This window comes from Carassius gibelio, chromosome A23 (genome assembly GCF_023724105.1).
Source record: "Carassius gibelio isolate Cgi1373 ecotype wild population from Czech Republic chromosome A23, carGib1.2-hapl.c, whole genome shotgun sequence".
In the NCBI taxonomy this organism is placed as follows: domain Eukaryota; kingdom Metazoa; phylum Chordata; class Actinopteri; order Cypriniformes; family Cyprinidae; genus Carassius; species Carassius gibelio.
The window spans coordinates 14,857,921-14,885,822 of NC_068393.1; the positions used below are offsets into that span (position 1 = coordinate 14,857,921).

A 27,902-nucleotide genomic window follows, 5' to 3' on the forward strand; every position below is an offset into this window, starting at 1 on the left:
TTTTATTGTTGAAGAAACAAGTGGCATTGAATTTCAAGGCTACAAAGATTTAATTGTGACTGAAAGACAAACTTCCATTACAAATAAATCCCAAATCAGTGGTGTTAAAACAATAAATAAAGTAAAAAATAAATAGACTATTAAATATAGTACAAAACCCAATCAAACTGTTTTTTGTTTGGAAATACGTGTTTGTACGAAGCATTTCAAATTTCAATGATTAGAAAAAGGTCGTAACCAAGATAGGGGATCAAAAATCATATTGCAGTCCTATATGTCTGAGGAAATAATCAAGGAATGCTTCATCCCAGCAGTTAATCATAAACCAGATTTTCCAAAATGAGTCTCCGCAATTCACAGCTCCAGGCGACTTTAATCTGCTGATACAGAATGAATAACAGACTTTGGTATATCATCCACATATCCTGGTCCACATAACTGTCCGTTTGATCATTTTCTTAGTTTGCTAGGACTGTCACTTGGTGCAAATATCTGAAAATCAGAACCGTGCATTTGTTTGCAATACACCGCCGGATCGCATTTTCCCATTTGATTTAGTCCGACAATCTGTTCCAGAAAGTTTTTTCTTCTTCCATTTTGTCATTTCGCTAGCTCTTTGTTCCTTTTGATCCTTAATGTCATTATTGCTGTAACCTTTCATAATGATAAGGGATGAGACAGCTGCTGAGATTTCTGATTTAAGTGCTATTTCATAGCGGTGCCTCCGCTCTTCTTGTTTGCAGAGAAAACAGGATTTAAGAAACGCCTTGCTGCTCTGTTTCATCTAAACCAGAGACCTTAAACTTGATGGTCCAAAGCATATAGCGCTGAGAGTGCAATTGTAAAGAAATGTCATCACACGAGACATCAAATCATGGCCAATTCAAGCATGATAGAAACCAGAGCGCATTACAATCACCTTGATCTCAGCAGAAAGTCGCCAAGTCTTACGTTAAACCAATAACGGCCAGCTTTGAGTCCACATTTCTGGTAGAAAAAGACCTGTGGGTCTGCTTTTCTCTCGTATTGCTGAAACGTTCAGTCAAGTACAGAGTAATACAGTGCCATCAGCATTGGAGGAGCAACGCATAAGATCTGAGCATAACGTGAGTGCTAACTAGCATTGATCGCTCTCCGGCAAAAATCAAGCATGCATATGAAACTAAACCAAAAATAAAAAACTAAAACTAAAGAAATTACTATATCTTCTCTAAAAAAATAAACATATGCATATGGTAAAAATAGATCTAATATACAAGGTTTGATGCATACATCAATAGCTTTTTGATTGTTTTACACTTCCTGCATTTTTTGGTAAGTACATCAAATGCTACACGTCTCGACTCCACAGCGGTGAAAGCTCATCTTGTTAGACTGGAGGGTTGTGGCCTGTTCAAGGGCTGTCCCTGCAGTCCAATCCCGAGGCAGCTGAGAGTTTATTCAGTCCACAGCCAAAGGGTTTGGTCCCTTCGGTGCATTTTAAAGACAGTTCACACTGCAAACACACTCAGGGTGCTCGTCTGGTCTTTAAGCCCCAAGATGCTGTAGGCAATCCTCTTCAGATGGCCCGGCAGATGGACGCCAATGTTATGGATATCCCTGGGAAACAGAACAGGAAGAGTGTGTGAGAACGGGAGGGCAGGGTTATTAAGGTTTTGACATTTTGATTTTGTTTATATTTTTACTTAATTTCAGCCAAACTTAATACGCTAAATTTTAATAATACAGCATGTATCCAAAACTAAATCTTAATTTAATCCATGTCCATTTTGGTTTGATTTTAGTTTATTTTAGCTCCATGTCCATTTTGGTTTGATTTTAGTTTATTTTAGCTTGGGAGTCATAAAAATGTATTTTAGCTTATTTTCAGTTTTGCCAAGTTGTTTTTCTTATTTTCGTTTATTTATTTAAAAAATATTTATTCTTTAGTTTCTGTTTGAGTTTAGTCTTAGTTTTTATATTGTTTTAGCAACATATTATAACATGCCATGCAAATGCTTTTTATAGTTTTATAATAGGAGTTAAAGTTTTATAATATACCATTTATAAAAACTAAAACAAAAATTAAGTTTTGTTCATTTTATTTTAGTATATGTTCAGTTTTTCCAGGTAACTTTTAGTTTTATTTTAAATTTGTCTTTTCAGTTTTTTTTTTTTTTTTCAGTTTTGATTTTGTTAACAAAAAGTTCAAAAAATAAAAATCGGCATACATTATTTTTAGATTGATTTGGTTTTGGAGTCATGAAATATATTTTAGTTTAGTTTAAATTTTGCCAATACATTTTTGATTTTTATTGAATATTTATTTTTTAGTTTCTGTTTTAGTTTTGATTATTTTGCAGTTTTACTGTAGTTTCATATTCATATATATATATATATATATATATATATATATATATATATATATATTTAAGGGTGTCCATATTTTTGCGCATGACTGTATATATATATACCAAACCAAATATATATATATATATATACAGTCATGCGCAAAAATATGGACACCCTTAAAATGATCAAAATATGGTAAATATGATCAAAGAAGGCTGTGAAAATTAATCTGCATTGTTAATACTTTTGATCTTTTATTTAAAAACAAAAAACAAAAATCTAACATTTCATTGGATAATAACAATTTAAAATGGAGGGGAAATATCATTATGAAATAAATGTTTTTCTCTAATACACATTGGCCACAATTAAGGACACCCCTAGAAATTCTTATGAGTAAAATAACTCTAAAGTATATTCCCATTCATATTCACAATTTTGCCAGAGCAGTGAAAATTCCCATTTCCACCATCAGGGCAATAATTAAGAAATTTCCAATCAACATAAATTGTAACGAAACTGCCTGGAAGAGGATGTGTGTCTATATTGCATGGTGAGGAGCTCAGTTTGAGTGGCTGAGTTAGCAGCAAACACTCAAGATGGGTTTAGTGAAAACAGGGCTAAAAAGTACCCCATGTGTACAATGAAATATACTGCGGTATTTTTGATGTTGTGGGTCAATATTTCTGTTGGAGGTCCTGGACATCTTGTTTAGATACATGGCATCATGGATTATATTAAATACCAACAGATAAAAAATCTAAAAGTGAAAAATCTGTTAAAAATCTTATAATGGGCCATGTTTGGATCTTCCAACTGTACAATAACCCAAACCCAACCCTCAAAAACAACACAAAAATGGGTCACTGGGCACAAAACCAAGCTTCTCCTATAGCCATTCCAGCCCTCTGACCTGAACCCTACAGAAAATGAGAGGAGTGAACTGAGGAGGAGAAGCTGGGAATCTGAAGGGTCTGGAGTGATTCTGGATGAAGGAATGGTCTCTGATCTCTTGTCAGGTGTTCTCTAACCTCATCAGGCATTATAGGAGACAGTTTTGAGCTGTTAAACTGGCAAATGGAGGTTTAAAAAATAATTCAATAAAAGGGTGTCCTTAATTGTGGCCAATGTGTATTAGAGAAAAACATTTATTTCATAATGATATTATCCAATGGAAGGTTAGATTTTTGTGATTTTTTTAAAATAAAAGATCAAAAGGATTAACAATGCAGATTAATTTTCACAGCCTTCTTTGATCATATTTACCAAGGGTGTCCATATTTTTGGGCATGACTGTATATATGCTGCTCAAAAAAAAAATAAAGGGAACACTTAAGCAATACATCCTAGATCTGAATGAATGAAATAGTGTTATTAAATACTTTGGAGTTACATTGTGCTGTTTAAGTGCTCCCTTTACTTTTTGAGCAGTTTTTATATACTATGAATCTTAAACTAAAACTCAGATTTTTTTTTTCATTTTCACTACATTTTAATTAGACTTTTTTTTTCCTTTTAATTAATTAATTAATTCATTTATTTATTTATTTCTATACAATTTTAGTTAGTTGTCATCAAAGATAATAACATGGTAGGGTGCTTTAAAATGATACATAATCATGTCTTTTGAAAAGTCACTCTGAGGAAGCGTTTGAAAGATTATCAGAGTCATAATTACATTTTAAATTAGCGCCTTGATGATTTTAAAAAGGATTCCCCCACCATGAATCAGAGCTGGCCGGCACAGGCGGCGGGGGAATTGTAAAAAGTTTCTGGTTTTAAAGAGTGCTACCAGATGACACCAGATGGAACAGTCGGCCATAAAATAAAAGACAAACACATCAAAGACATTTCTGGTCCTCCACACAAAGTTCAGCGAGCTTCTAAGCTAAAAACACCCACGGGAGCAGAGCCAGAGGTCTTGGAGCTAGGCTGTTACTACACTCCCAACCCCTTCATCAGTCACAGTGCCTCCTCTGTGAGGTCCAGAGCTGTCGTCTTTACCTCCACATCTTCATCAGCTCTCTCGTTCACCACCCCTACACTCTTTCATCTCATGTCCTGGCTTTTTAGTCCAATCGTGTTAATGTGAGGGGAGCAGCCGCATAGCCTCATGGCCCCAGCAGGCAGAAACAGTGGTTCCTGGCTACAGTGAAAGCACAGGCTTTGACTAGCTCTGTTGGGAATGGGAGGGAAGAGAGAGTCTACCGAAACAGTGGGAGGAAGGGAGGGATGGTAGAAGAGGGGAGGGGTAACAGCATGCCACAATTCACCACATCCAGGCCACTAAAAGCCAAGTCTACTCTTTCTCTGCTGCCACAGTGTTACGTTCAAACTTGAAACAACCAGTAGCATTTTAAGGTGTTTTCTGAAAAGACCCTGAAAGCTTTTTATGATTTTATGTAAAAAGTTATCACTTGACTCGATTATAAGTCTTAACAAATTTAAATAGTTTATGCAATTTATGTGGTTTCCGAGCTCGCCAGATACAGTAAATCAAAAATGGTCTGCGGTTGTGCGAGATTATCCTTGCAACCAAAGCATGAATGTCAGCCACTTTCAATTACCAGATCCCTAAAACAAAAATATGGAAAATATTTATATGTTCTAGGAATTATTAAAAGTTTAAAGATACCATCTTATTTAAATATGATTTTGTCCTGACCAATCAGCCTCAGTGTAGGCTGTATGCCGCGAGAAAGGAAGCTCTCCAAACACTCCGAATTCCTTCACAGATTCCCAGAACTCCCTTGGGCCGTTTTATTCAAAGGACTACTTTACTATATTTAATACTAATTTTGTATTATGTAAGAGGAAAAATGTCTGAAAATAATAAAACACATAAATATGAACAAAATTACATATTTGAATAGTGAGATAATAATAATAATTATAATATAATATAAATAATAACAATAAAGATTCAAAATGTATAATTGTATTTTTTCATTAAGTTCTTTTTTCTATTACAACATTTATAAATTAAATTAATAAGATGTTTAACAAAAGTATGGTAATTTGACGTCTGTGCATGCCAGAAACACCATTTATGGGCAAATGGTCATGATAACAGAACAAGAAAAACACTTTTTATGACTCCAGTCTCTATATGTTTAGAGACTAAATTAACTATAGACAAATATATAACTTTAACCTACTGAAAACCCTAGATGTTAGCTGGTTCCGGTAAAATTTAAAAAGTCAAACATTCCATTTATCTGGACATCAGGATATGACACACCGACTAAAGAAGAAATCAGTTGTGCAGAAATGCACTTTGGACAGTTGGCGTGATCTCATCTGATTGTTCACAACCACGCTTCCTTTGTATAGCGTGCTAAAGGTCCAGAACGAGGGGCACTTACTCGCTCTTCATCTGCAGCACCTGCTCCATGCCGACGATTCCAGCTTTGCTGAAGTTTTCACTGTACTGGCTCATCTTGATGGACTCCAGCCACTCGGCCACAGACCTGAAGGGAGAGCCATCTGAGCCACTGGTGCTGGGAAGCCGAATGGAAACCCTGACAAAGACAGAACACAAATACATTCAACAAACCACACTTTTTTGCAATTGTTGATTGGGATACAGACAGGCTTTTATCAGGTTCAAGAATAAGTAACTGTAGATACGTAACTGTCAGATTTTTCCCTCCTGCACGCATGCAATGTGATAAACATCAGAAGATGTCAAATCATTCAGCGGTACTACTGGTATGAGCTGCATGTCTTAACTTTACCAAGGAATGGCTTTGTTTGAACTGCCACATAACTTTCTTTGTAACAGACAGTACATGCCTCGACTTCTCTCTGCCGTTCACGTCTTGTGATGCTTCATACGAGCCTTTTAAGAATTCAAAGTATGTGTTGAGCGCTTACCGAGGGTCAAAATCTGCAATGGCCTTCAGAGAATCTGGGCTCTTGAGGAGTTTGTCTATTATGCTGACAATGTCACCAAAGCGGGGCCGTTTGGAGCGATCTTGCAGCCAGCACTGTAACATCAGCTGATAGACGGCAGAGGGGCAGTCCATCGGAGCAGGAAGGCGGAAAGCCTCATTAATGGCCTTCATTACCTAGAGAGACAAAAGTAGTCAGATAAGACATTCTGCTCAAAGGACAGCAGAGTAATCATTCGTAGCCGATGTGGTGAGGCCAGTCCATACCTCATGGTTACTCATGTCCCAATAGGGCCTCTCTCCAAAGGCCATGACTTCCCACATGACAATGCCAAAACTCCACACATCACTTGCTGACGTGAATTTCCTGTAAGCTATGGCCTCCGGAGCAGTCCAGCGAATAGGAATTTTACCTCCCTGATGGAATAAAATAACTTTTAAACAAGTGTCAGGTAATCCCATGTAATTTCAGAAAAACCTGAAATAATAACCAGGTTGTAGTAATGGTATAATAAAGAGAACTTACGCTGGTGGTGTAGGTTCCTTCAGGGTCATCTTCCAAAACACGCGACAAACCAAAGTCAGACACCTTGCACTCCAGGTTGCTGTTGACCAAGATGTTTCTGGCAGCCAGATCTCTGTGTACATAGCTCATGTCTGAGAGATACTTCATTCCAGCCGCAATGCCACGGAGCATACCGACCAACTGGAAGGATGACATCTCGCCGTCATGGTCCTGTGAAGAAGTAAGAGTTTCGAGTTTTTCTTGTGAAAGGAAAACCACACAAGGGAATTCTTGAGTAAATGATTTGCTATGTTAAATCACTATGCAATACTATGTCAGTACCATCTGTCATCATTTTTCGAACCGAGCAATGAATTTGACAAACTTACCTTCAGGTATTTGTCAAGAGCGCCATTTTCCATGTACTCAGTAATAATCATGGCATGCTTGACTGAAAAGAAACAGACAAAGACAAAGCGGCTTTACAAAACGGAAAGTATAATAAATAGGAGTTCTCATTCAACAAAAAGACCTATTAATATTGAATACAATACAGTTATTTTTATGTTTTTTTACACACATATAGCATGTTTTATTGAAATAGTTATTTATAATTATTACTATACCTTTAATACAAATATTTGCATATTTCCCGTAAGTGTGGGCGTGGCCATTTGGAAATTTAAAGTGTCTGGCTTCAGGTGTCAAATTATAAATAATTCATTACTATAAATGTAATATTTTTTTCTTGAATTTAATAAAAGGTGTATAAAAATAATAAAACCTATAATAAAAAAAATTATTATATACACACTTTTTACATATACTATAAAGTTTATATTTTATTCCTTATTTTCTTGAATCAAATAAAAAGGTGCATGTATATATATATATAATATAATATTTTTTAATCTACTTGACTATGTAATCATAAATCAAATTATTTATTATCTAATACACAATGACATATTTGTCTTTAGAAGAATTGCATGTTTGTTATAAAACTAGGTGTAGGCTACAATTTATAGGGCACTCACATTTGGTGACCACCCCCTCCAGTCGGATGATGTTCTGATGTGAGAACTGTCCCATGATACTGGCCTCACTTAGGAAGTCCTGCCTCTGTTTCTCTGTGTATCCTGGCTTCAGTGTCTTTATTGCTACCGCTGTTTCCTTCCGACTGGAAACTTTCAGAATTCCTCGATACACCTCTCCAAACTCACCTACAGCACAGCAACACAAACCACCAAAGGAAGAGGCATACAGGCATCAGATCAGATAAGCAACATACCAAATGACAATGCTTCAATCGTGCCTCATGACATATAGGGGTTATTTAAAAACATGAAGGAGGTGCTTTGAAATGATGAGCAGCATGCATCTGGTGCTATGGCATGGAGAAGCCTATGAACGTTATTGAGTTGATTCATGTGTGTGTGGGGTCAGAGGGGGCATGAGAATCTGTGTACAACAAGCAGACAGAAAGTGGACAAGGGCCATGTCCTGTGGGCGTTTTGAGAGGGGAAACACAACCACGGTGCACTGATCTTCTCATTTAAATGTGCCGTTTGATATAAAGCCTATAAACACTTTAGGACTTAGAACTAATTTAGCGGTTGTTTGCTTTATTTTTCAGTCATGATTAATTAACTTTAATAGCAGTACTCCTCCATGTGGGACATGAAATAATGCTCCAGAGCGGGTTAAGAAAACAACACTAATTCAATTTGAATGACACTGGGAGGGGAAGAAACATCTCTGGAGGGAAAGAATCACTACACTAAAAATATTCCAGCTCTAACATGTAAAGCTCGAATCAGATAATTTCTGATGTGTGCCTTTTTAAAGCTGTCACTCCAATGAACTGTAAAAAAGCTGTCACTTTCAATGAACTGTAACGTAACTTCAAACTTCAAATCAATGAGTGTTGAAACTCCCTTCCCCCAGAATGCATTCAAAAGAGCCCCGCAGTGGCTTGTCAAACTGCCATGGATCTACCAACCTGCTCCGATGACTTTCTGCTTGGTGATGTGACTAGGATGGATCTCGCTGGCAAACTTGAGCACTGCCGTGTTGGGGTCTTCATATGTGTGAGGATCAACGTAGGTCTTCAATGGCTTCAACTGGTCTGGAATGAAGAGAATTGAGGGAGGATTTAAGAGAAGGAAAGGGACGAAGAGCGCCACCAAATGAAATTCAACGCCACTAACCTGGGCTGGAGAAATAGGTGTCCTCTGGCCCTTGTCTGGTGTGAGAGTTTCTTCGCCTGTAGAAGAAAAACAACTCAATGAGTACTCTACTTTTCAGCAAACCGACACATTTCTTTTCAGACTTGAGTTTGAAGAGTGAGGTTGAGTAGTTGAGGAGTGCTTAGAGAAAAAAAAAAGCATCTGTGTTTGCCAAGTGGTGACAGAGGTCTGGGTTATCACAGGGAACCATGAGGGGCTCACGTCGCCCTCACAGAACCTCCTACAATCCTTTCGCCTCTTATCCTATACACAATATGCCTCTCTGATTCATCTCCTTTCAAACATGCCTCTTGTTAAGATACACGTAGTGAGCAGTCAGTGGACAGTCAGCGAATCGATTCTTCCTCAAAAGTGGTAAGGCGCCATTTCATAAAGAGTGTGAGAGCGGTGAAAAGGAAGTACTGAATGGTTTTTAAGGAGAAAGAAAAGGAACGGCTTGAAGGACTGACTGGGGGAGAGGTACAAAGCCGAGTGTGTGTGTGTGTGTGAAGTGCTTGTTCCTAACCGTTTTCGCAGAAGCAGGACCACTACCACGATGAAAAGCATGACGCCTCCTCCGATCACAGCCCCGAGGATCACTGCTGTGTTTCCTGTTTTTTGAGAAGCTGGGAAGCATTCAAGAATAAAACACACAACATAACTAAAAAGAGCAAAGGACGGAAGCCCCTTTCTGCCACTAAATAAAAAATAAACAAGGTAGTTGCTAATTTTTATATCACCATTCTGACTTTATAACTCCAAGTTCTGAGAAAAGTCAGAATTACGAGATATGAACTTGCAATTCTGAGAAACAGTAAGAATTGCGAGGTTATATCTCTCAATTCTGACTTGATAACTCGCAATTTTGACTTTATTACTCTCAATTGCATGTTATAAAGTCAGAATTGCAAGATATTAACTTCAAAATTGTATGTATTTTTTTTTAAACTTTTTTTAAAAACTTTTTTTCTCAGAATTGCGAGTTTAAATCTCGCAATTCTGACTAATTATTATCCAGTGAAGGAAACGGGCTTCCATAGCAAAGAAACATTATCCGTTACTTCACAACAAATAGGTTATTACAAAAAAAACAAAAAACATTCTGACCCTGATTTTAAACAGCCATGAACTTGTCTTGCTGGTGGTATTAGGGGCGGGACATTCTCATTCTAGAGAACATTTGATTGGACTATGTACAAATATCTGTGTAGTGCAGAATGAGTCATCATCAGTATTACAAATAGGCTGTAGATTTTTAATAGTAAATTTTGTTAATATTTAGGTGTGTGTGAGCATATAAATGGCCTTAAAACCAGAGAACTGAAACCCATAAAAATATCATTTTGATTTTGTAGGGTCTTAAAATAAAAGCAAACATTTTAACTTTGTGCACCTTCGGGGAGTGTTGAAAACTCCTTTTCCAAGCTGTAGCTGCCTGGGTTTCCCTCTGGGCTGAGAGCTTGAACTTTAAACAAGTAGACGGTGGAAGGAGACAGATCACTGATCTGAACAGAGTTCTTTTCCAGCACCAGCACAGTGTAGGTAGTGACCTTTCCAGTGATCTCCTCATCATTTTCCTGCAGACATGACAATGAAAGGAAGATGATGAAATGGAGAATAATAGCGCCACTATCATGGATCAAGATTTGCAGTTACGCATTAAGGCTGAAATGGATATTGCTACTGACCTTTTTGCGAAACATCAGTTCATAACGTGTGGCAACTGGCTTGGAAAGATGAGAAACAGACCACTGAAGCGACAGACTGGTGGAGCTCCTGTCCACAACATACATGGCAGTCACTTTTATGGGACCTGGAGGTAAAACAGCAGTTAAATTTGAGTCTCTGAAGTATATGAGTTTGTTAATATCGTAGACCCAAAAGTTTTAAATCCGATCTTTAGTGAATGTCACATGGTTCACTAGAGTGAGAGGAAAATTGAGTGTAATTGGAAACAGTCCCAGTAAACACTGCACTTTCGGTGAGGTAAAAACTGAAATATGATCTGACTGGAATCACCGTACAGACCATAATTCTCAAAATATCAGATTTAATCGGATTTCAAACCACAAATGGATGTGGTTTGAATCAGGTTGGTAAACATCTTTGTGAGTCTGTTTTTGCTGTTTATACTGCAAAAATTTAAAGGATTTGATTTCTGTTCCATGGTTAAACAATGCCTATATTAAAGCCTACTGATACAATTAAAAAAATATATTTATTTGTTTTTGAAAATGAAATGAAAGAGAGCTGAAAATGAGAGATTGAAAATGAAATGAGAATTAAAAAAGCACTATTGTTTAAAGATTTCCCATCAAGGCTGCATTTATTTGATCAGTAGAATACAGTAAAAACAGTAATATTGTAATTATAGTGCACTGACTTGTATAAGGTAGAGCAGTGATGATGCTGTTGGTGGCTCTCTTATTGCTGAACTGGGACACTCCGCTCCGTGCCTCCACGGTGAAGGTGTAGTTCAGATGGGGCTCCAGGTCACTAACAGTGACTCTGGTCTCCTTCAGGTCAGTGTTGCTTGGATCGAAACGCACTTTCTCGCCACAAGGCTGACATGCCCTCCCCTCGCACCGCTCGCAAACCACAGTGTATCTGATATCACTGCGCCCACCGGTGTCCGCAGAGGGCTTCCATGACAATTGAAGCCTGCCTATTGACGTCTGAGCTGTGGTGGCCACCAGATCCTGAGGGGCGGAGGGTAAACCTAAACAGACAAACAGCAGAAAAGCCTTTTATTAACCCATTCACCTGTACTGGTTCAGTTAATCCAGACAGAAAAGAGTGACTGAGAAAGGATGTCGTATGTAATTACAAAATGACAGCAACTAGCTCATGACAGGTGAGATATACAAGTTTAAGGGAGGCAGCTCTCACCAGAGCAATCGGCTGTTTCGGGGTCCTCAGGTGCTCGATAAAAGCCGTCCTTGCAGGTGCAGCTGATGGCGCCAGAACCAGAGGGCTGGGTGTTTTCTGGACAGGGTTTGCAGGTCTCACTGGACACTGAAGGTTTGAAGAAGCCAGGCTGACATTCTGCGTACAAAAGCACATGTAAGATTAGCAAACTGTGCAATTAAACTGCTCACAGTATATATATCAAGTGATCATCTACATATGAAAGCACTAAATTAAACTCCTTTGAAGATTCACTCTCTCTCTCTCTCTCTGTATAGCTTTTTTTTCTTATCCTTTTTTTTTTTTTTTGAAGCCCTGTGCAAGAGTGCGCAAAGTTGACAGAGCAAGACTAAGCACACTCCTACTTATCCTGTGTGAACCATCCCCCCAATTCTCTACAAACAAGACCAGTCATCCCACATTCCAGCACGGGACCTCTGGCTCTCAAAATTCCACCACGAGAGAAAACAGAACAAATTGCATAAAAACAACATACAAGCTGTATCTAACTACGAATTCAGTAAAGAAGAATGTTGTTGTCAATTAAGTCCAGTAGATATTATACATACAGACATTATACATATAGACATACAATGGTCCCTAAATGTCTTTGGACCACTAAGCCACACTTAAAAATGCAAGAAAATCTTTGCATTATATAACAAAATATTTGTGATTAATAAAAAAAAAAACATTAAGAAAAAAATTATTTGCAAGCATAAATTTAATCAATCAGACTTTGTAAATGTACAAACAGGAAGAAAAAAGAAAGGTGTCCTAGGAATCTGTCTAGAAACATTCTAGCATGCCCAGCTCATGTCCTTCCGCTATCCATTCACAATCCACCACCACCGTACGCACACACAAACACACACTGCTTCCGTTCTGAATCTGGCTCTTTCATTTCTTGGAGCAGCCATATACAGGACCATTTATTCATCTTCACAATGATGTGCTGTGATATCTCGTTTTCAGTTTCAAGTGCAAGTCTTATCAGTCAACAGACAAGCTCAGACACACGCAAGACTTAAGATTATTGGTTGCAACATTACACAACCGTGTACACCATGTGTCTGATCAGGAGAAATATCTGTATTTGTGTGTTGAAATACTGCCAAAGAGGCAAAGATTGTGTAATACTAGTAGAGAGATGATTATAGATATTAGCCAAAAAAGAAAATCAGTATTAGGACACTTCAAAGAAGTGAAAAACATATACCTTTCATGAGGAAGTTTATCAGTATAATAACATACGGTACTGCATTTGATTTTCTGAATTGATTGTTTTTGAAGTTTTAATTGTATTTTTTTTTTTTTTTCATTTTACGATTATTATTGTTATAACTTAGTGTAAAATAAGTCACGTTATTAGATATACTGTTATAATATAATATTAAAAAAATAAATAATTTTTAAATATATATATATATTTATTTGTAATCATTATAATCATATTAGAAAATAATGTAGATAAAACAGACTAAGACAATAAATATAGAATTATAATAAAATTAAGAAAAAAAAATACTTTTTGCAGTCATTGTATTGCAGTAGCACAGTGACCTCATACCAAATCATTGTTTCCATTTTGTAATGGTTTGTTATCTAAAGATTTGCCAAACAGTTATAATTACAGAATAGGGTGCTTCCTCCTTCCTGAATGCTTTTTATCAATGGAGGCCTTGTTTTGGGTTGAGCCACTTGCTCTCCCTCACAGGAAGGGGGTTAACGGTAGTATACATTACCTCTAATATTTGAGAGCATGCATTCTCTTATTTCAAAAGAAAACTCGCAGCATGAAAAGAATTCAGCGTGGCAGCGAAGATCGGGCCAATGTGTTATTTATTCCTTCTTTCAAGTTGTCTCCTCGTCTTGTTTCTGTGCCAGCTGTTGTGGGGACTTTACTGCAACTCATTAACGCGCCCCTCTGCGGAGGTGGGGATAGTGCGGGAGACAGGGGGACTGAGGGAGAGACAGCGAGGGATAACGAGTCCTGGTGGGATTTGAAAGGAAAGGGGGGAGTAGGGGAAGAAAAAGAATTGTCCTATTCACAGCAAAGGGGGCCAAACAGCTGCTGCTGCGAACCCCATTTCATATCGGCCCCTTCTCGGCTCGCCACTCGTAATCTCCAAATTCTTAAGACCCCATGCTTGCCGCATTGCCACATGCAAGCGTCTAGCACAACATTGGAAGACCCATTTAGTCTGGACAACAGGCACGGAATGCCACTCAGGGCAGCGAGAGAGAAAACACTTGTTTTGAACAGTGTAGATGCCACGACACATTAATACGCTGGCTGGCTTCTTAACAGCCACAGAGAAAAACCTGACAGTGTATACAAAAAGTTTACAAAATACTTTTTCAAAATACTTTGTGTATAACAAATCAAACTTTTCAAGTCACACTGAAATAAATGTGGTGTAGGATTTACTTTGGAACTACTTTCACTCAACAATTGCTAGGATATTTCACTACTAATAAAAAAAATAGATATATAATTTAGGATGGTGTTTTTCTTCCTATTTTGAGATTTTTTTAATCAACAAAATAACTAATAAATGTTGTGGTTATTTTTTGATTCCTAAATTCACTTAACAACATTGACTTGACAAAAAAAACTCAGAACTAAGATCAACTGTTTGTTTGTTTGTTTGTTTTTCAGAAAAAAAAATGGATTTTTTATTTATCTGCATTAAATTAATGAAAAAAAAACTAAAATGTTTACAAAGAACATGCAAGTAACACACTGAATTAAATAGTTGATTGAATTCTAAAGCTTCTGTGGTAATTTTAGCCAACGTTTCACTTTCCAAAATACAGCAGGAATGTGGTTCAGCACGAGGGGCTTTGTATTCACATTTTGCACACAACAGGAAGCAGGAAGCACAAGGCTGACACGTAGCTTCCTTCCTAAAGCAGCCAATCAAAGCATGCATGAACAGAGAAGGTGAATGTTAGACACGCTCTGGAAAGAAGAAACTGGCTCATTCGCAAAAATCATAGCGAGAGGTCAGAGGCGAACAACAACTTATGGCTTTTGAGGAACACTGATTACATCTATGTAATACAAATTTCCCAGCTGAGATGCAAAGGATATATGTCGGCTGTCTTTCATGGGCCCCGTCTCGCTATCTGGCACCAAGAGCCCAGGCCTTAAGAGCCTCTGAGTGACTGTTTGTTTATTGTGAGAGTAGCTGGATCCTGCTCGCCGATGACCTACTGGGGTCTGTGAGCCATGTGGGTTGAGTGGAGCGGTCAGAGCGAAGACTGATGAGAGGGTGACGTTAATGGACGGATGTATGGATGGATGGGTCGACAGAGAAGGGGAAGGAGGCCTGAATGAATGAGTGTTTACATGGCGGCGGGACAGCGCAAACCCCTCCAGGACAAGAGTTTGACGGAAGGGGTTTCAAATGAGAAAAAGGAAAGAAAAACAAAAGGCCTAGTCATTTAAACCTAGGCACGGAGGGGCTTACATGTAGCCCTAGGCATGGTTGAGTTAAAGTGTGCTGCTCCGCCAGGTGTTGATGGCCAAGTAAAACAAACACCAGAGCAGAGTGAGTGCGGACAGCGGCCAGGGGCTAGTTTCACAGGGGAAGAGGTTCAATTCAGACAGAGCCCCGCAGAACAAATACAACCCACACGCATTAGAAAATGAAGATGTGTGTGTGCATATATATATCTATATACATAAATAAAGCATAAACAATATATATTATATATTATAAAAAGGATATATATTATAAACAGTTTAAAAAGTATATATATTATATATATAATGTTTGTGTGTGTATGTTTATATATTTATGTATAAAAACATTTATTTATAGGTGTGTGTTTATATATTTATGTATACACATTAGTGTAATTGTTTCATTTTTAACAAATAAATAAAATTAACTTTTTTTAAGGGATGCACAATATAAGACAAAATCAAGTTTTGGACGATAGTATTGATTTTAATTTATCATATCAGTGCATATCAATTTAGCATATCAATTTTGAAAATGTTAAGTTGACACTGGATATTTTTGGTGGATGGTCTACTGTCTTTTTCTGTCTATTATTAGATTTTCTGTTAGTTTTCAGGAGTATTTATTTTTTAAATGCATACACAAATGTAACTAATATTTTGGGATTGCTTAATTCACTTAACAATACATAACATTGATTTAATGTCAAAAAAGACACCAGCTAAAAACTAGTCAGTACTATCAGACATGAAAATAAAATACTAAATATTAAAATAAATTCAGGTTGTTATCGGCTAGTTTTTTTTTAAATCAGTTCAATTCTAAATATTTTTGATTTTACCAGATTTGAGGTGTGCTGAAAGGTTTATGCAAATTAAAAGATGTATGGTCAGTGGAATGGTTCTTATGGTCAGACAGGACAAAGCCAGAGCTGTGAGTGTGTGTGTGTGTGTGTGTTTGTATGTATGGGGGGGGGGGGGTGCAGTGGTAACATGAAGCCAGCAGGGAGGGAATGGTCTCTAGGTGTGGTGAGAGCATTAGTGCAAGGGATTATCAGCCCAATGGAAAAGTTGTAAGAGAATTACATCTACGCTTTACAATTGCACTCACTCTTTCATCTAGTCCTTAACACTCACAATAAATGCTCTAATCCCTCTCTTTTCACACTTTTCACTCATTCTAAAGGAAAGAGGGCAAGAGGAAGAGATGACAGAACACAAAAGGACACAAACACTGAGACTCATCCAGAAATATTTGTCCATTAAGAAAGGAGTTAACTAAGAAACCTAAAAACACTATGATAAAACCCCCAAAACAAGCTCTCCACTGAATGAGCACAACTAGTGCTCTGGTTTGCTCTCGCTCTGGCCTTTACAAAACATCAGCCCATTGTCCAAACTTTGAGATGGCAACACAGATGGGAAAAGTCTGGTTAAGGCCAAAAATGTTAAGCAAAGGCATAAACAAAATTCCTTAAGTGGGAAATGAATAAACGAATGGAGCCAGTGACTGAGAGTGACCATAGAAATCCCTGAGCGGATGAATTGAAGGGTCACCAAGGATTAGCAGGCCTCCGGTTTCCGCTATAGCTTGTCCTGTTTCGGGGGACACAGAGCTGAGTTGGAGTCAGGAAACTGCTGATCTCACATACTAGCGGCACAATACACTCAGCACATGCACACAATCCTAAACTTAACTCCTGTCATGTATGAGCCGCAGTGTATTTGGAGCGTCAAACCTAAATGTTCCACCTCACTGGTGGACCGAATGGGTCAGTGAACTAAAAAAAGTAACAAAATTATATACGCAAAAATGGCCACAGAAATCCCTCCTTATATGGTGACTCACTTTATCATTTGCTCACCTCCTCCTACATGGTCAACGCAAACATTTTGAGTCCCAGTGAGCATAGTTTAATTTGATCTGAATGTTTCAGCAGTCATTATCCTGAAATGATCAGAACAACCACGTCATCCACTCTCGTTTCATTTGATGTTGGCACTTGAGGTTGACAGAGGATCAGAGAAGTCAACCAAACCCATTTGGAAGTGCTCATCATTATCTAAACTTGCCCAGGCAAATGGTACCGCAATGGAAAGAACCGGCAATGAATTGTTGTGGTTGCTTGCTAGTTAAGTAAGATTAAGAATCCCATAGGTGGAGATAAAGGGTTTCTGTGGCTTAACGGGTATACAAGAATTAAATAAGCCAAAAGAAGAGGGCATTAGCATCACATAAAGCAGAGAATAATTACACCTCAGGGTACAGATTATCACAGCTTTCATCAGCTCTATTCTGGTGGAATACTGCTGAACTATTTAAGCGCTGATTTTAAGCTTGTACAATTGCTAATATTTTAGCTAAACATCTAATTTTTAATTTAGTTTACTTGTAGCCCAGCAAACTCTGATATCTCACTTTTGGGTGATTTCTTTATTCCCTTTCTGCACTGTCACCCAATGACTTGAGGTATCCCAGTGCTCTGTGCACTTTCTCAAGCAAGGAAATCCAAAATTTGACAACCTTTTGATCATAAACATACATGTATGTGAGTCAGAGCTAACGTTTATTCAAAATGTTTTTGCATGTAAACTTGGGATGACCTAAAAGCACCTATTTGCCTCTGCGAGACAGATGGGGATAAGCAAAGCTGTTTATTTACAAGATACCAATTGAAATCTCCAAGAAGAGCTTAAACAGTGTTTACAGGGCCGTGTGAAAGTGGATGTTTAAACTTTTAGTACATATCACTTCCAAGACCTGCAGTCAATGCCAAAGACAACATATTGTCATTGCAACAGTTAAAGACAATAAATACAAAACCATGCCTAGTTGGTTTAATTTGGGAAGACTCTAGGGATCACGATCAGTTTGGGAGTGCATCTAAAACTGTGAAACTAAGTACAAGAAAACAAGGAAGCAAAAAAGAAAGAAAAGACAAGAGTAACAGGATAGGAAGAAGATCTATCCAAAACCAGTACTTATGGCTCTTGAGGACACACACCCAAGTCAATTACTACCCAGCCAGTCACTCACCACACATTATATGCGCAAAACTCTAACTTTGTCACCCATAACTCTCGGCTTAACATGTTCCAGTGCAGGAAAGGCACAAGGATTTTTGTCCTGAAAAATGCAACTGTGAAAGATTCAAGACCATCCGGCTTCATCATCAGTGTCATATTGTTCCTACAGATCAACAATAGGGAGGCCAATAGCACTCTGATACATTCCAGAAACTATAGCTATCCAACTCTGGCAACCTCGGTTCACTGCGAGTGACAGGGTGTGGGCATGAATTCCTAGTGCAATCTAGCATAGGTCAGGCAGCACGTCTCTGTGTGGTCAACAAAGGCACTCTTTTATTCATTATGTCTGAGAAATGGTGTGTTTTGTTAGTGGAAAACTGTGTCAGCATCGATACTGGTTAAACTGCAGTGCTGCGTACATGTCTAATATACATATTGTTAAAAATTTCACCACCGAAGGATACTTTGCCATCGTTTTTAGAGAATGAACGGTTAACTCCCCTGATCTGGCTATTTGACAATGATTGCCTTTAATCAACAGTCCATCCATCAATGTGAGTCAGCTTTTGCCTGGAGCTCTCCTCAGGGGATTCCTTAGGCCGGCAGTAGTTGGGAAGGCTCCTTAATAAACCTAGCAAGAATGCATCAGCCAAGTGAAAGAGGTGCTTGGGGGGGAATGCGGAGGGGGGTTTGTCTCTGAACACAGCACTACATTGTTCTGCTACCTTTAAATGCCATTCTCCACCTTTCCAATACAATCTCCTCCCTCTCCAAAGTCTAACACTTTATTTTTCCCATTCTAAACCATGCACACACCTGTTCCCACAATTCCAGATCTGTAAAACAAGGAATGTGAGCGAACCAAAAAAATGCATGGGCATGAGCTTGGCAACTGTAATGTGTAATCGCTTTGCCTTTGCTTTTTTTTTTTGAGTTTCATTTGCCTGTATTTTACCTGTCACTGCATGTGGCTGAATTGTGGAAATATGTTAAAGTGTTGAGGTTAGAGGACGTTTAAAACAGAATTAGGCCTGCTCTAAACAAGCCCCAACATGCCATTTCTCTCATTTCTATAATCGCTAAACACTTTAGGACTGTCACGTGGCTGATCTTGCTCTGGTGTGGCAGGGACGAGAACACAAGAGAAGAAGATAAGAAAAACAGGTGACTGTGACATACAAAATTGTCACATCCTCAATGTGAGATTTAAAGCAGTCATTGAAACGTTCTGCCTTAAGCACAGTAGGTTTGCAAAAGTCGTTGATATCTGAACTGGTGTTTTAAAGAATGCTGGGGGTTATGGGAGTCAAACGTACAGTGTAGAAAAGTAAACAGCTTGTAAGCATCTTAAAATGTGAAAAATATAGTGTGAAAAGAATGCCTATCATATGAAATGAGAGTCATAAGACTTCTTATAATACTTATTATATATAGCACCGAAAAAAATAATCGCAAGCCACAAGCATGTATGGTAAGGACAAACAAAATTCACCAAAAAAAATCTGTAATTCATTTAATGATATCCTACAACCAAAATGCTAATCACATTCTTTGTGGAAGTCTAATCAATATTCAAATTCCTGACTTAAACCAGAGATCTAAAGTGACAACAGCTGGTGCTGGCCTCAATCTGTGGAAACCAAACAAAGAAACGTATGTCTTACCTTGGCATGCATCGTTCATTGCTTCAAACCCAGGTATGCACTGGCACTGGCTCATAGGCACGACCCATTCCCCATCCGTGGTGCAATAAATGCGAGGTTGGTCCTCACTTACAGCGTTTGAGACGCAACTTCCAGTCACCTCCCGCAGGGCTTGATTCTCTCCCCCTGCTACAGTCTCAGGGAACTTTGCCAAGCTCTTCACTGTTGCAGGACATGTTTTATAGTAAACCCTGACTGAGTAGATGGCAACGCAGGCCCCAATGTCCTGGAAGGCCAAGTAGAAGCCCTTGTGAGAAAGATTATCTACTACTTTTGTCTCAATGTTCATCTTCATTTCCCCAAGGCTGGATATTTCATCTGGAGCAATGGTGGCCACTTTGCGGAACTGGCCCTTGCGGAAAGCTGTGCCAATGTCTGCATCAGCCTCAGAGGCATACAAGTTAAAGGTCTCCTTACAGGTAAGTGAGTCTGCATTGAAAGAGTTGCAGTCACGGACTACGAATTGCAGCTCCACGAAGACCCGAGAGGCGGTGGGGTTGCGCTGGATGAACGTAGTACGAAGCCAGTTGTCTTGTTCTCGTTCCTCCACGTTACATATATAATAGTTATACAACAGAGAGCCATTCACAGCCCTCTGGCCTATCTCCCACTACAATGTGAAATAAAAAAAAAGGATGTTAGCAAGAAAGTCAAAACCAAGATTGTGGACAAAAACAATTCAATAAAAGATGCCAGTGAATGCTGAGGACAAAAATAACACAAAATGCCCTAACCGTGGAATTTTAAGTAGTAGTAAGGATGCTGGTCAATTACCCATGCACCAGCTTCTGGCAAGGAACAATGCAGCAGTCTTTCTTTTGCATGACTGACGTATGCTGAAACATATCTGTTCACATGCGGTGTACATGTGTGTTCTTAGCTCTAATTTCATGTGCACCATGATATTAATTACAGGAGATGTGCATTGTTTTCGTAGTGTGTGGCACGGCAGTAAAACAGTCTCTGCAACTAATGCTTCCATAAAAAAGGAACTTTGTGGTTTAAAGCATTGCATACATTTGAAAGACATTGAACTCTTTAAATAAACAGCAGCTCAATAAGAGTTCAGATAACATTCTATAAAGCTGAGCGTGCTGACATTTTGTTCACATTCTTAATATCTCAGCTTTTTGTATTACTGGCTGAAGTAAAATGCTTTAGATTTAATTACTTTGTGCATTTACTTTTTCCACATATTAAGGTACTTGGCATCCCAGAACATTCCCTGCTGGAAAGCCCAGTAGCTTTTTTGGAACATGGTTTAAAAATACACTAGCTGATCTAAACTTTTCAACCAGCTATAATTCTTCAATACCCAGCTTGACTACCCTAAGATTCTATGACCCCTATAGTTTATTGCTGGTCCAAATTTGGTCTACCAGTTAGAAACCACCCAGCTACCATGTTTTAAAACACATCCTTTCTGATTAGGCTTCTAAATTCTAGTTAACATTATAGCCTCAGCTCACGTCACAAAAAGCACCATATGCGCCGACCTTTAAAAGTTAATTGCACCCTCAGTTTTACAGTCGCTAACACGGGGCTTTAAAATCGCACGGGACTACAAGTGTTCAGCAGGCAAAGTATGTGCAATGCTATAAACTTTTCCAGGAATGTTTTGAGTGTAAACACGGAATTATCCGTATCCAATAACGAAAAACCTGTTTATTCAAAAATCCCTTGAATTCCCTGCCAGCCAGCAGAACTTCGAAGGTTCTTACGGTAAGAACTAGAAGTAGGCTTCAGTAAACTCACCCCGTGCTCAACAGGAGATGTCAACCAACCCAACTCTGCTCCCGAAGCCACCATATCCAACAGCACCTCTGTGACACAACGCAACAAATAAAAACTTGCATATTAAATATTTTTGTCAGGATACATAGCAGTAATTTATAACCAATGATTCATTCAAGAACATTCATACTAGAAACAAACGTGGAAATTATGTCTGATACTACTCATTAAAAAAAATATCCATAGAAAAATTATAGTAATTAAATAAACATTAACAATTCATAGAAAGACTCGGTCCAGTTGTTTTCGTCGCTAAGTAACTTTCACACTTTGCTTACAGATTTACTTCAAAACTAGAGTTTGTTTTACGTTCGCGTATGATAGGCTACATCAAATGCTTTTATATTTATATCTAAAACAGCCTATTTAAGCCATGCACTATATTTAAAAGAATTTTAACGATACGAGGTAGCATATTCACACTTAAACTGAAATTCTATGCACAACCTTCACCAGATCGACGTAGGTAGTTGTCTAGTTAGTAAATCACTTTTTTTTCTCTCGCGCAGGTTGATTTAACACGATGCCAAACATTGGTAATAAAACAACGCACATTATCTCCATAGAGACATTTAGCACAGAACTTTAACACAGTTTAATCCATGTGTGTGTGAATCTGAGGTGTAAGTTTTAGAAAGGTTCGAAGGATAAATTCCACGTAGCCTACCTTGCTTTTTCTGAAGAGAAATAAATACAAAGTTCATAAATACACTGACAAATAAAGTACGCTTAATCCGGCTGTAATCCATTTTGGAGTGGACAGTGAAGTCGGCTGCTCCACGCTCAAGACAGTTGCTGTTCCAGCTGCGCTCTCGAGCGGAGCTTCATGAACCCCGCCTGCTGGAAGCTGATCGACGTCTTTATAGGAAGGAGGTGGTCAAGGGCACTGACATGTACGAGTTCCCTGTTGGGACCCCGCCTCGGACCTTTCTTTCAGAGAGTAGATTACCTGTAAAATTTACAGTAACTTAGGCCAAATGTTTAACTTTTAATACATCAAATTAAAACTATACAACAAATGCCATCATTTTTACATTATATTTTAAACTGATTTCCAATGCATTGTAGTAATAAACTTCTGTGTAATGTCTTTAATTTATTTAAACAATTTCTGTCATGTTTATTGTTGAAAAGAAGCGAAATTTATTTTGTGCTCTTACTTTCAGTTCATAAATAACCTTTTCTCCTTTTTTAAATTATGACGTTAGGGTATTATTGTTGATTAAAACTAAAACCATAACTATTTTACTTGAAATAAACGAAACCTTAAAAATAAAAATCAGACTGAAATAAAACCTAAACTTATTTTGTAATTGATCTTATTAGGCTACTTTCCAAGGCAATATATTTTGTGTTATAAATAACTAAAACTAATAGAAAATATATATATATATATATATATATATATATATATATATATATATATATATATATATATATATATATATATAGATTTTTTTTTAAAGTAAAAAATAAAAACTACCGAAACATAAAGAAAATTCCTAAAATGTGAACTAAAATTAAAATGATAATGGAAAATATAAAGAAAAAAGAATTCAAAATATTAATAAAACATATAATGTTATATGAAACACTAAAATACATTTTTTTTTTTTTACATTTAATTGATGTTTATTGGTTAAAAAATGTATAATGAAAGTTGCTGTATGGTTGGAAAAGCAGAACTAGAGCTTGAGTACAATACTTAAATCATGACCAAAGTGTCCTATAGCAACTCTTATGAATTTAGGAGTCAAGCTCCCTGTGTTTGAGACCCCTTAGCTGCTCCACTTACAGCCACACAGTTAATTTGACAGAGAACAGTTTACGACAATCACCCTATACTTCCTGTACAATTCATTAAAAACAGCAACAAATGGCTATAATAGGGCTATAATAATATGTTTCTTTTTCTTTGCACATAACTGATATATTATTATACAAAATTACTCAAACTCATAAATATAGATCTGTTTTTCAAAATGTCTTTCTTACTGAAATGAACAAACGCTGAAAATTATGTGCAACCCCTTTTTGGGGAGTACATTGCTGCATTGCACTGCTCTTGTGAAAATATCCACTTTCCACACCTCTGACGACACCATATCCACAGAATCTTTCACACCAGGGGCTGCTCCCAACATTTCACAGATTTGTTTAGTTCACAATGGCATCTCCTGAACTTCCCCACACCACTATTCTCACCTCACACCCATTGTCACACATGCATATGAATTGAAGAGATTGATTTGAAAAAGCAAATCCAGAATTAAAATGTAGAACTAGCTACTCTTGCACTTCTTTTGCAACATATTTTGGAATATAGTTATATTTATTACATTTTAAGGCCTTTATGTGAACGATGAGAGCAGTATTCTTCTTTTGTATTCTTTGTGACTGTTTATTTTCTTACATGAGAGAAATTTGAGATTAAAATATAAAGCACTTAAAATACACTAGTTACCCAGGTGGAAATAACTTTGTAAATCTTGAAACTTAAGTCCTGAATGGATGGAGAGTGGTTTGAAAGTGTGGGGGAAGTTGATCGGAGTGCTGTTGGAGGACAGGTGGTAGTCCACTTAAACAACAGGTCTTTTGTTACTTAGCCCATCAACATACAGCAGCAAGTGTTGCTCAAGGACGCATGTGTGAGCTAATGTATATCTCAGTGTATCACCTCTGTGGAAACACTGGGACTTCCTGCTCTTAAAGGGACAGTTCACCCAATAATGAAAAATCTGCTATCATTTACTCACCCTCGTGTCATTCCAAACCTGTAGGACTTCCTCTCCTCTGGAGAAAACAAAAGAAGTACATTTTTCTAAATATAAAAATCACTGTTATATTCTTTTTGAAGACTGGGGGTGCGTAAATCGACAGAATCTTTATATTTGTGTTAAATATCCCTTTAAAGTCTTACTAATGATGTATACTCCTAAAACAAAATAAACATTTATTTCAGCTAGCTGACAAGGCAATAATATTTTTTTTTTTCGTTTAGTTTAACGGATTAAAATAAAAACTGAAATTAAAAAAAAGAAATGTAAAATAATCTCATAAAATATTTAATAAAATGACAAAAAAATAGCACAATTTGATAACTGAATAAGTCTAATAATAATTAGTAGTAGTGTAAAAATGACAAAAAAACAACAAAACAACTAAACGTTAACTAAAATTCTAATAATAATAGAAAAAATGTATATAAAATAATTAGTGAAAAATGGATATGCTGTAATAGTATATCAAACACTCTAAAATAACATTGTCAGTGATATCTGAATAATAAAGGGAAATTCTAAATGAATATTCCGTTTCAACACTGAAGCTGACAATGAATAGGGTGTGAATTTTATACGGCTTTCAGTTTGTTATGGTAACGATTGAAGCAGCACACAGCGTGTAACAACATGATAAGGGTCATCAGCAGGTAAATTAACATAATTGGTCAAAAGTTCAAAATTACTTTTTTTTTTTATTGCGACCCAAAGTGCGTGGCAATATAATTACTTTGATCATGGTCAGAGTTAATTTTACTGTAACAGACTATCACAGACCATGGGCCACAATTCTGAAAGACCACACACACAGTAAAGCCACATGAAGGGGCTTGAACAGAGATTTCGCTTGGGAACCATCACCACAGAATGTTTATGAAGCGACTTCAGTGATAACATACGTAATCATAAAACAGAGAATTTGAATGAGGATAACTACGAAGGGCACTAAACATAAGGTGTGGTCACTTTAGCTCTTAAAGATAGACAGAATTAGGTAGTGAGATCAACGACTAGTCTACATTTGAATGATTGAACTGGAGGGAGAGTATTCACTGTATCTAGTTCACACAGCCAACACTTTAAATGTAGTTTCAGCATCTTTGGTTTAGCTGCAGTGTAGACTCTACCGTATGTGGTTGCAGAAACAGATAATGATGGGAATAGAGGAGATGCCACTGCAGCCCTAACCCTAAAATTACTTGCAAAACTGTGTGGTCGATAGAAAGAGACATAAGAGAAATAAGAGAATAAAGAGACATAAGAGAAATTCCACTCCACTGACCAATTTTCCGATGCTTCAGCATTTTTGAAATGCAGTCCGTTCTGTTGATTCGGAGTTGGGGTCTTCACTCTTTCCTTTGCATCACATCTTCTTCGTGGATCATATGTTTATTTCAAATGTATAGAGAGAGAGTCACAACTGTGTAATCAAGACAATGAAATGATTATAACTAATCAGGTTATATTAAAGCAATAAGCCATGAGAGATGCATTACAGTGATTTTAAACAAAACAGAACGCCTAAAACTACCTTAACCATGAAAAGATATTACGCAAACACAGACTCATTGTGGCAACAGCGCTATATTAAAAACACCAGTGTTCAATAAAGAGCTGCATACAGTAAAGAGTGTTTACAAGTAAAAAAACAAACAAAATCAAAACTTATTTAATGCATGACTATTCAACATTTCACTTATTTATACTGTAAACAAGATGACAAAGAAATGTTGACTGTTTTAGACTAAATGTAAAATAGATTTTTCAGAGTTGTAAATAAAACAAAGATTATTGAACTGTTTTACAAGAAAAATCTATTTCAGTCTTTCTACTTCAAACCTTTTTCCTGTTTAATTCAATGTGTTACTTGTCATTCCTTTTCATTCCTGCTTCTATACACAACTGTGTGTGTGTGTGTGTGTGTGTGTGTTTGTGGGTGTGGGTGTAATTTATCTCATTATGATTCATTTTGTCCTCTGTGGAACACAAAAGAATGTGTCAGGTTTTTTTTATTTATTTTTTTTATTCTTCTTTTTTTTTAATTTTACAATAGATATCAATGGTAACCAAGATGGTTTGGTTTTAAAATATGGTTGAGTTTTTAAAAAAATCTTCTTTTATGTTTGACAGAAGAAAGCAAGTCATGCTGGTTTGGAATGACATGAAGTTAAGTAAATGACCATAGAATTCTCATTTTGGAGTGAACTATCCCTTTAATATTGAATGTGCTGTCACATATACTGTCATCTCCCAACTATGAATATGTCTTATCCAATCGGAGTTGAGAGTCAGAACTATGCTTTTTATATTATGCTTGTATATATAATACAGTTTAGATAACCTGATGCAACATTCATGTGGATTACAGCAATTTTAATTATCTCTCTTGATATCATAAATCTCATTTATCATTTCACTGACACACCCTAACACAAACAGACCAAAGAGTCGAGACCGGCAGGGAAATGAGCAGCCACCGATAGCCGGGCAATCACATGATCATAAGACTACATAAAGCAGAGCATATATTCACTTGAATGAATAAATGCTCTCTGGGCACCAAGGGCCTTTTTTAACAACATTCCAATGCTCTGACTTACAACAATATACCTCCTGTTTAATTAGATATGCTCAAGGCTCAGTTAACACAAGACCAGCAAAAGCGATGTTTTAGATGCTCACTGAAGTTAAATGACCTTGTCAGTGTGGAATTCATCCTTCAGCAAAGTTATCTATGCGAGAAAACTTGTATGTGCTTAAGAAATGAAGAGAGAATACAGATATCGTTAGTTTACTGGTTTGTTTTACTTACTCAAAATAAGTTAGCATAAATCACATCATGGCTTACTTACTGTATTAATGCCAATCTTGTTGAATGGCCAGCTGTTGATTCAGTGCTCACGACCCACCCAACACTGAGTGTATTCAGTCATGTGTCCTATCAGATGAGCATGGCAGCAGTAAAAGATAGGGCAGTTTATAATATGCACAGGTTTGTGTGTCCTAACCGCGTGATTGAATTCTTAGTGGTTAATGGGTTACAGCTTCACTGCTCTGTCATAAGTGAGCAGACGGCAATAAGGCACCTGTTCCAGCAGTCTGAGCCCCAGGAGGTTAACACTGGTTTATTGAGGTAAGCATTAGGAACGTAAGGCATGTCACCCAAAACCAGCTGACTGACCCTTCCTTCCTCCCTCGCCCTACAAAGGGGCCAGAGCCAAGAGAGAGTGGAAGGCAGCTGTGTAAATTACTGACAGAG

General features: G+C 37.4%; 1 protein-coding gene across 3 annotated transcripts; it reads right to left on the reverse strand.

The window, feature by feature from the left end:
- Positions 1-31: 31 nt before the first annotated feature.
- LOC127944810 (ephrin type-A receptor 2) lies at positions 32-27,569 on the reverse strand. 3 transcript variants are annotated; one of them, XM_052541093.1, is made up of 20 exons: positions 27,496-27,554; positions 27,340-27,398; positions 25,926-26,063; positions 22,580-22,812; positions 21,825-21,892; positions 20,031-20,679; positions 11,847-12,002; positions 11,341-11,676; positions 10,646-10,770; positions 10,351-10,534; positions 9,484-9,583; positions 8,940-8,995; positions 8,732-8,857; positions 7,767-7,952; positions 7,119-7,180; positions 6,751-6,960; positions 6,492-6,641; positions 6,208-6,401; positions 5,697-5,852; positions 32-1,599 (listed from the first exon to the last, which is right to left on the reverse strand). In XM_052541093.1, the coding sequence occupies exons 5-20, from the start codon at positions 21,876-21,878 to the stop codon at positions 1,491-1,493; spliced, it is 2,853 nt and encodes a 950-aa protein (XP_052397053.1). In that variant the 5' UTR covers positions 21,879-21,892; positions 22,580-22,812; positions 25,926-26,063; positions 27,340-27,398; positions 27,496-27,554; the 3' UTR covers positions 32-1,490. The 3 variants fall into 3 exon arrangements, with proteins under 3 accessions (XP_052397053.1, XP_052397051.1, XP_052397052.1); XM_052541091.1 differs by having other exon boundaries at positions 22,531-22,812; XM_052541092.1 differs by lacking the exon at positions 27,340-27,398 and having other exon boundaries at positions 22,531-22,812; positions 27,496-27,569.
- Between the last annotated feature and the right edge of the window lie 333 nt (positions 27,570-27,902).

What these genes read in the sequence shown, in the direction of transcription:
- LOC127944810 (XM_052541092.1), bottom strand. Translation starts at nt 22,612, where the DNA reads ATGGATTACAGCCGGATTAAGCGTACTTTATTTGTCAGTGTATTTATG. An exon ending in TTCTCTTCAGAAAAAGCAAG is followed by an intron (nt 21,893 to 22,530) that starts GTAGGCTACGTG and finishes GTTGTGTCACAG; the next exon opens with AGGTGCTGTTGGATATGGTG. An exon ending in ATTGCAGATTTTGACCCTCG is followed by an intron (nt 5,853 to 6,207) that starts GTAAGCGCTCAA and finishes TGTCTTTGTCAG; the next exon opens with GGTTTCCATTCGGCTTCCCA.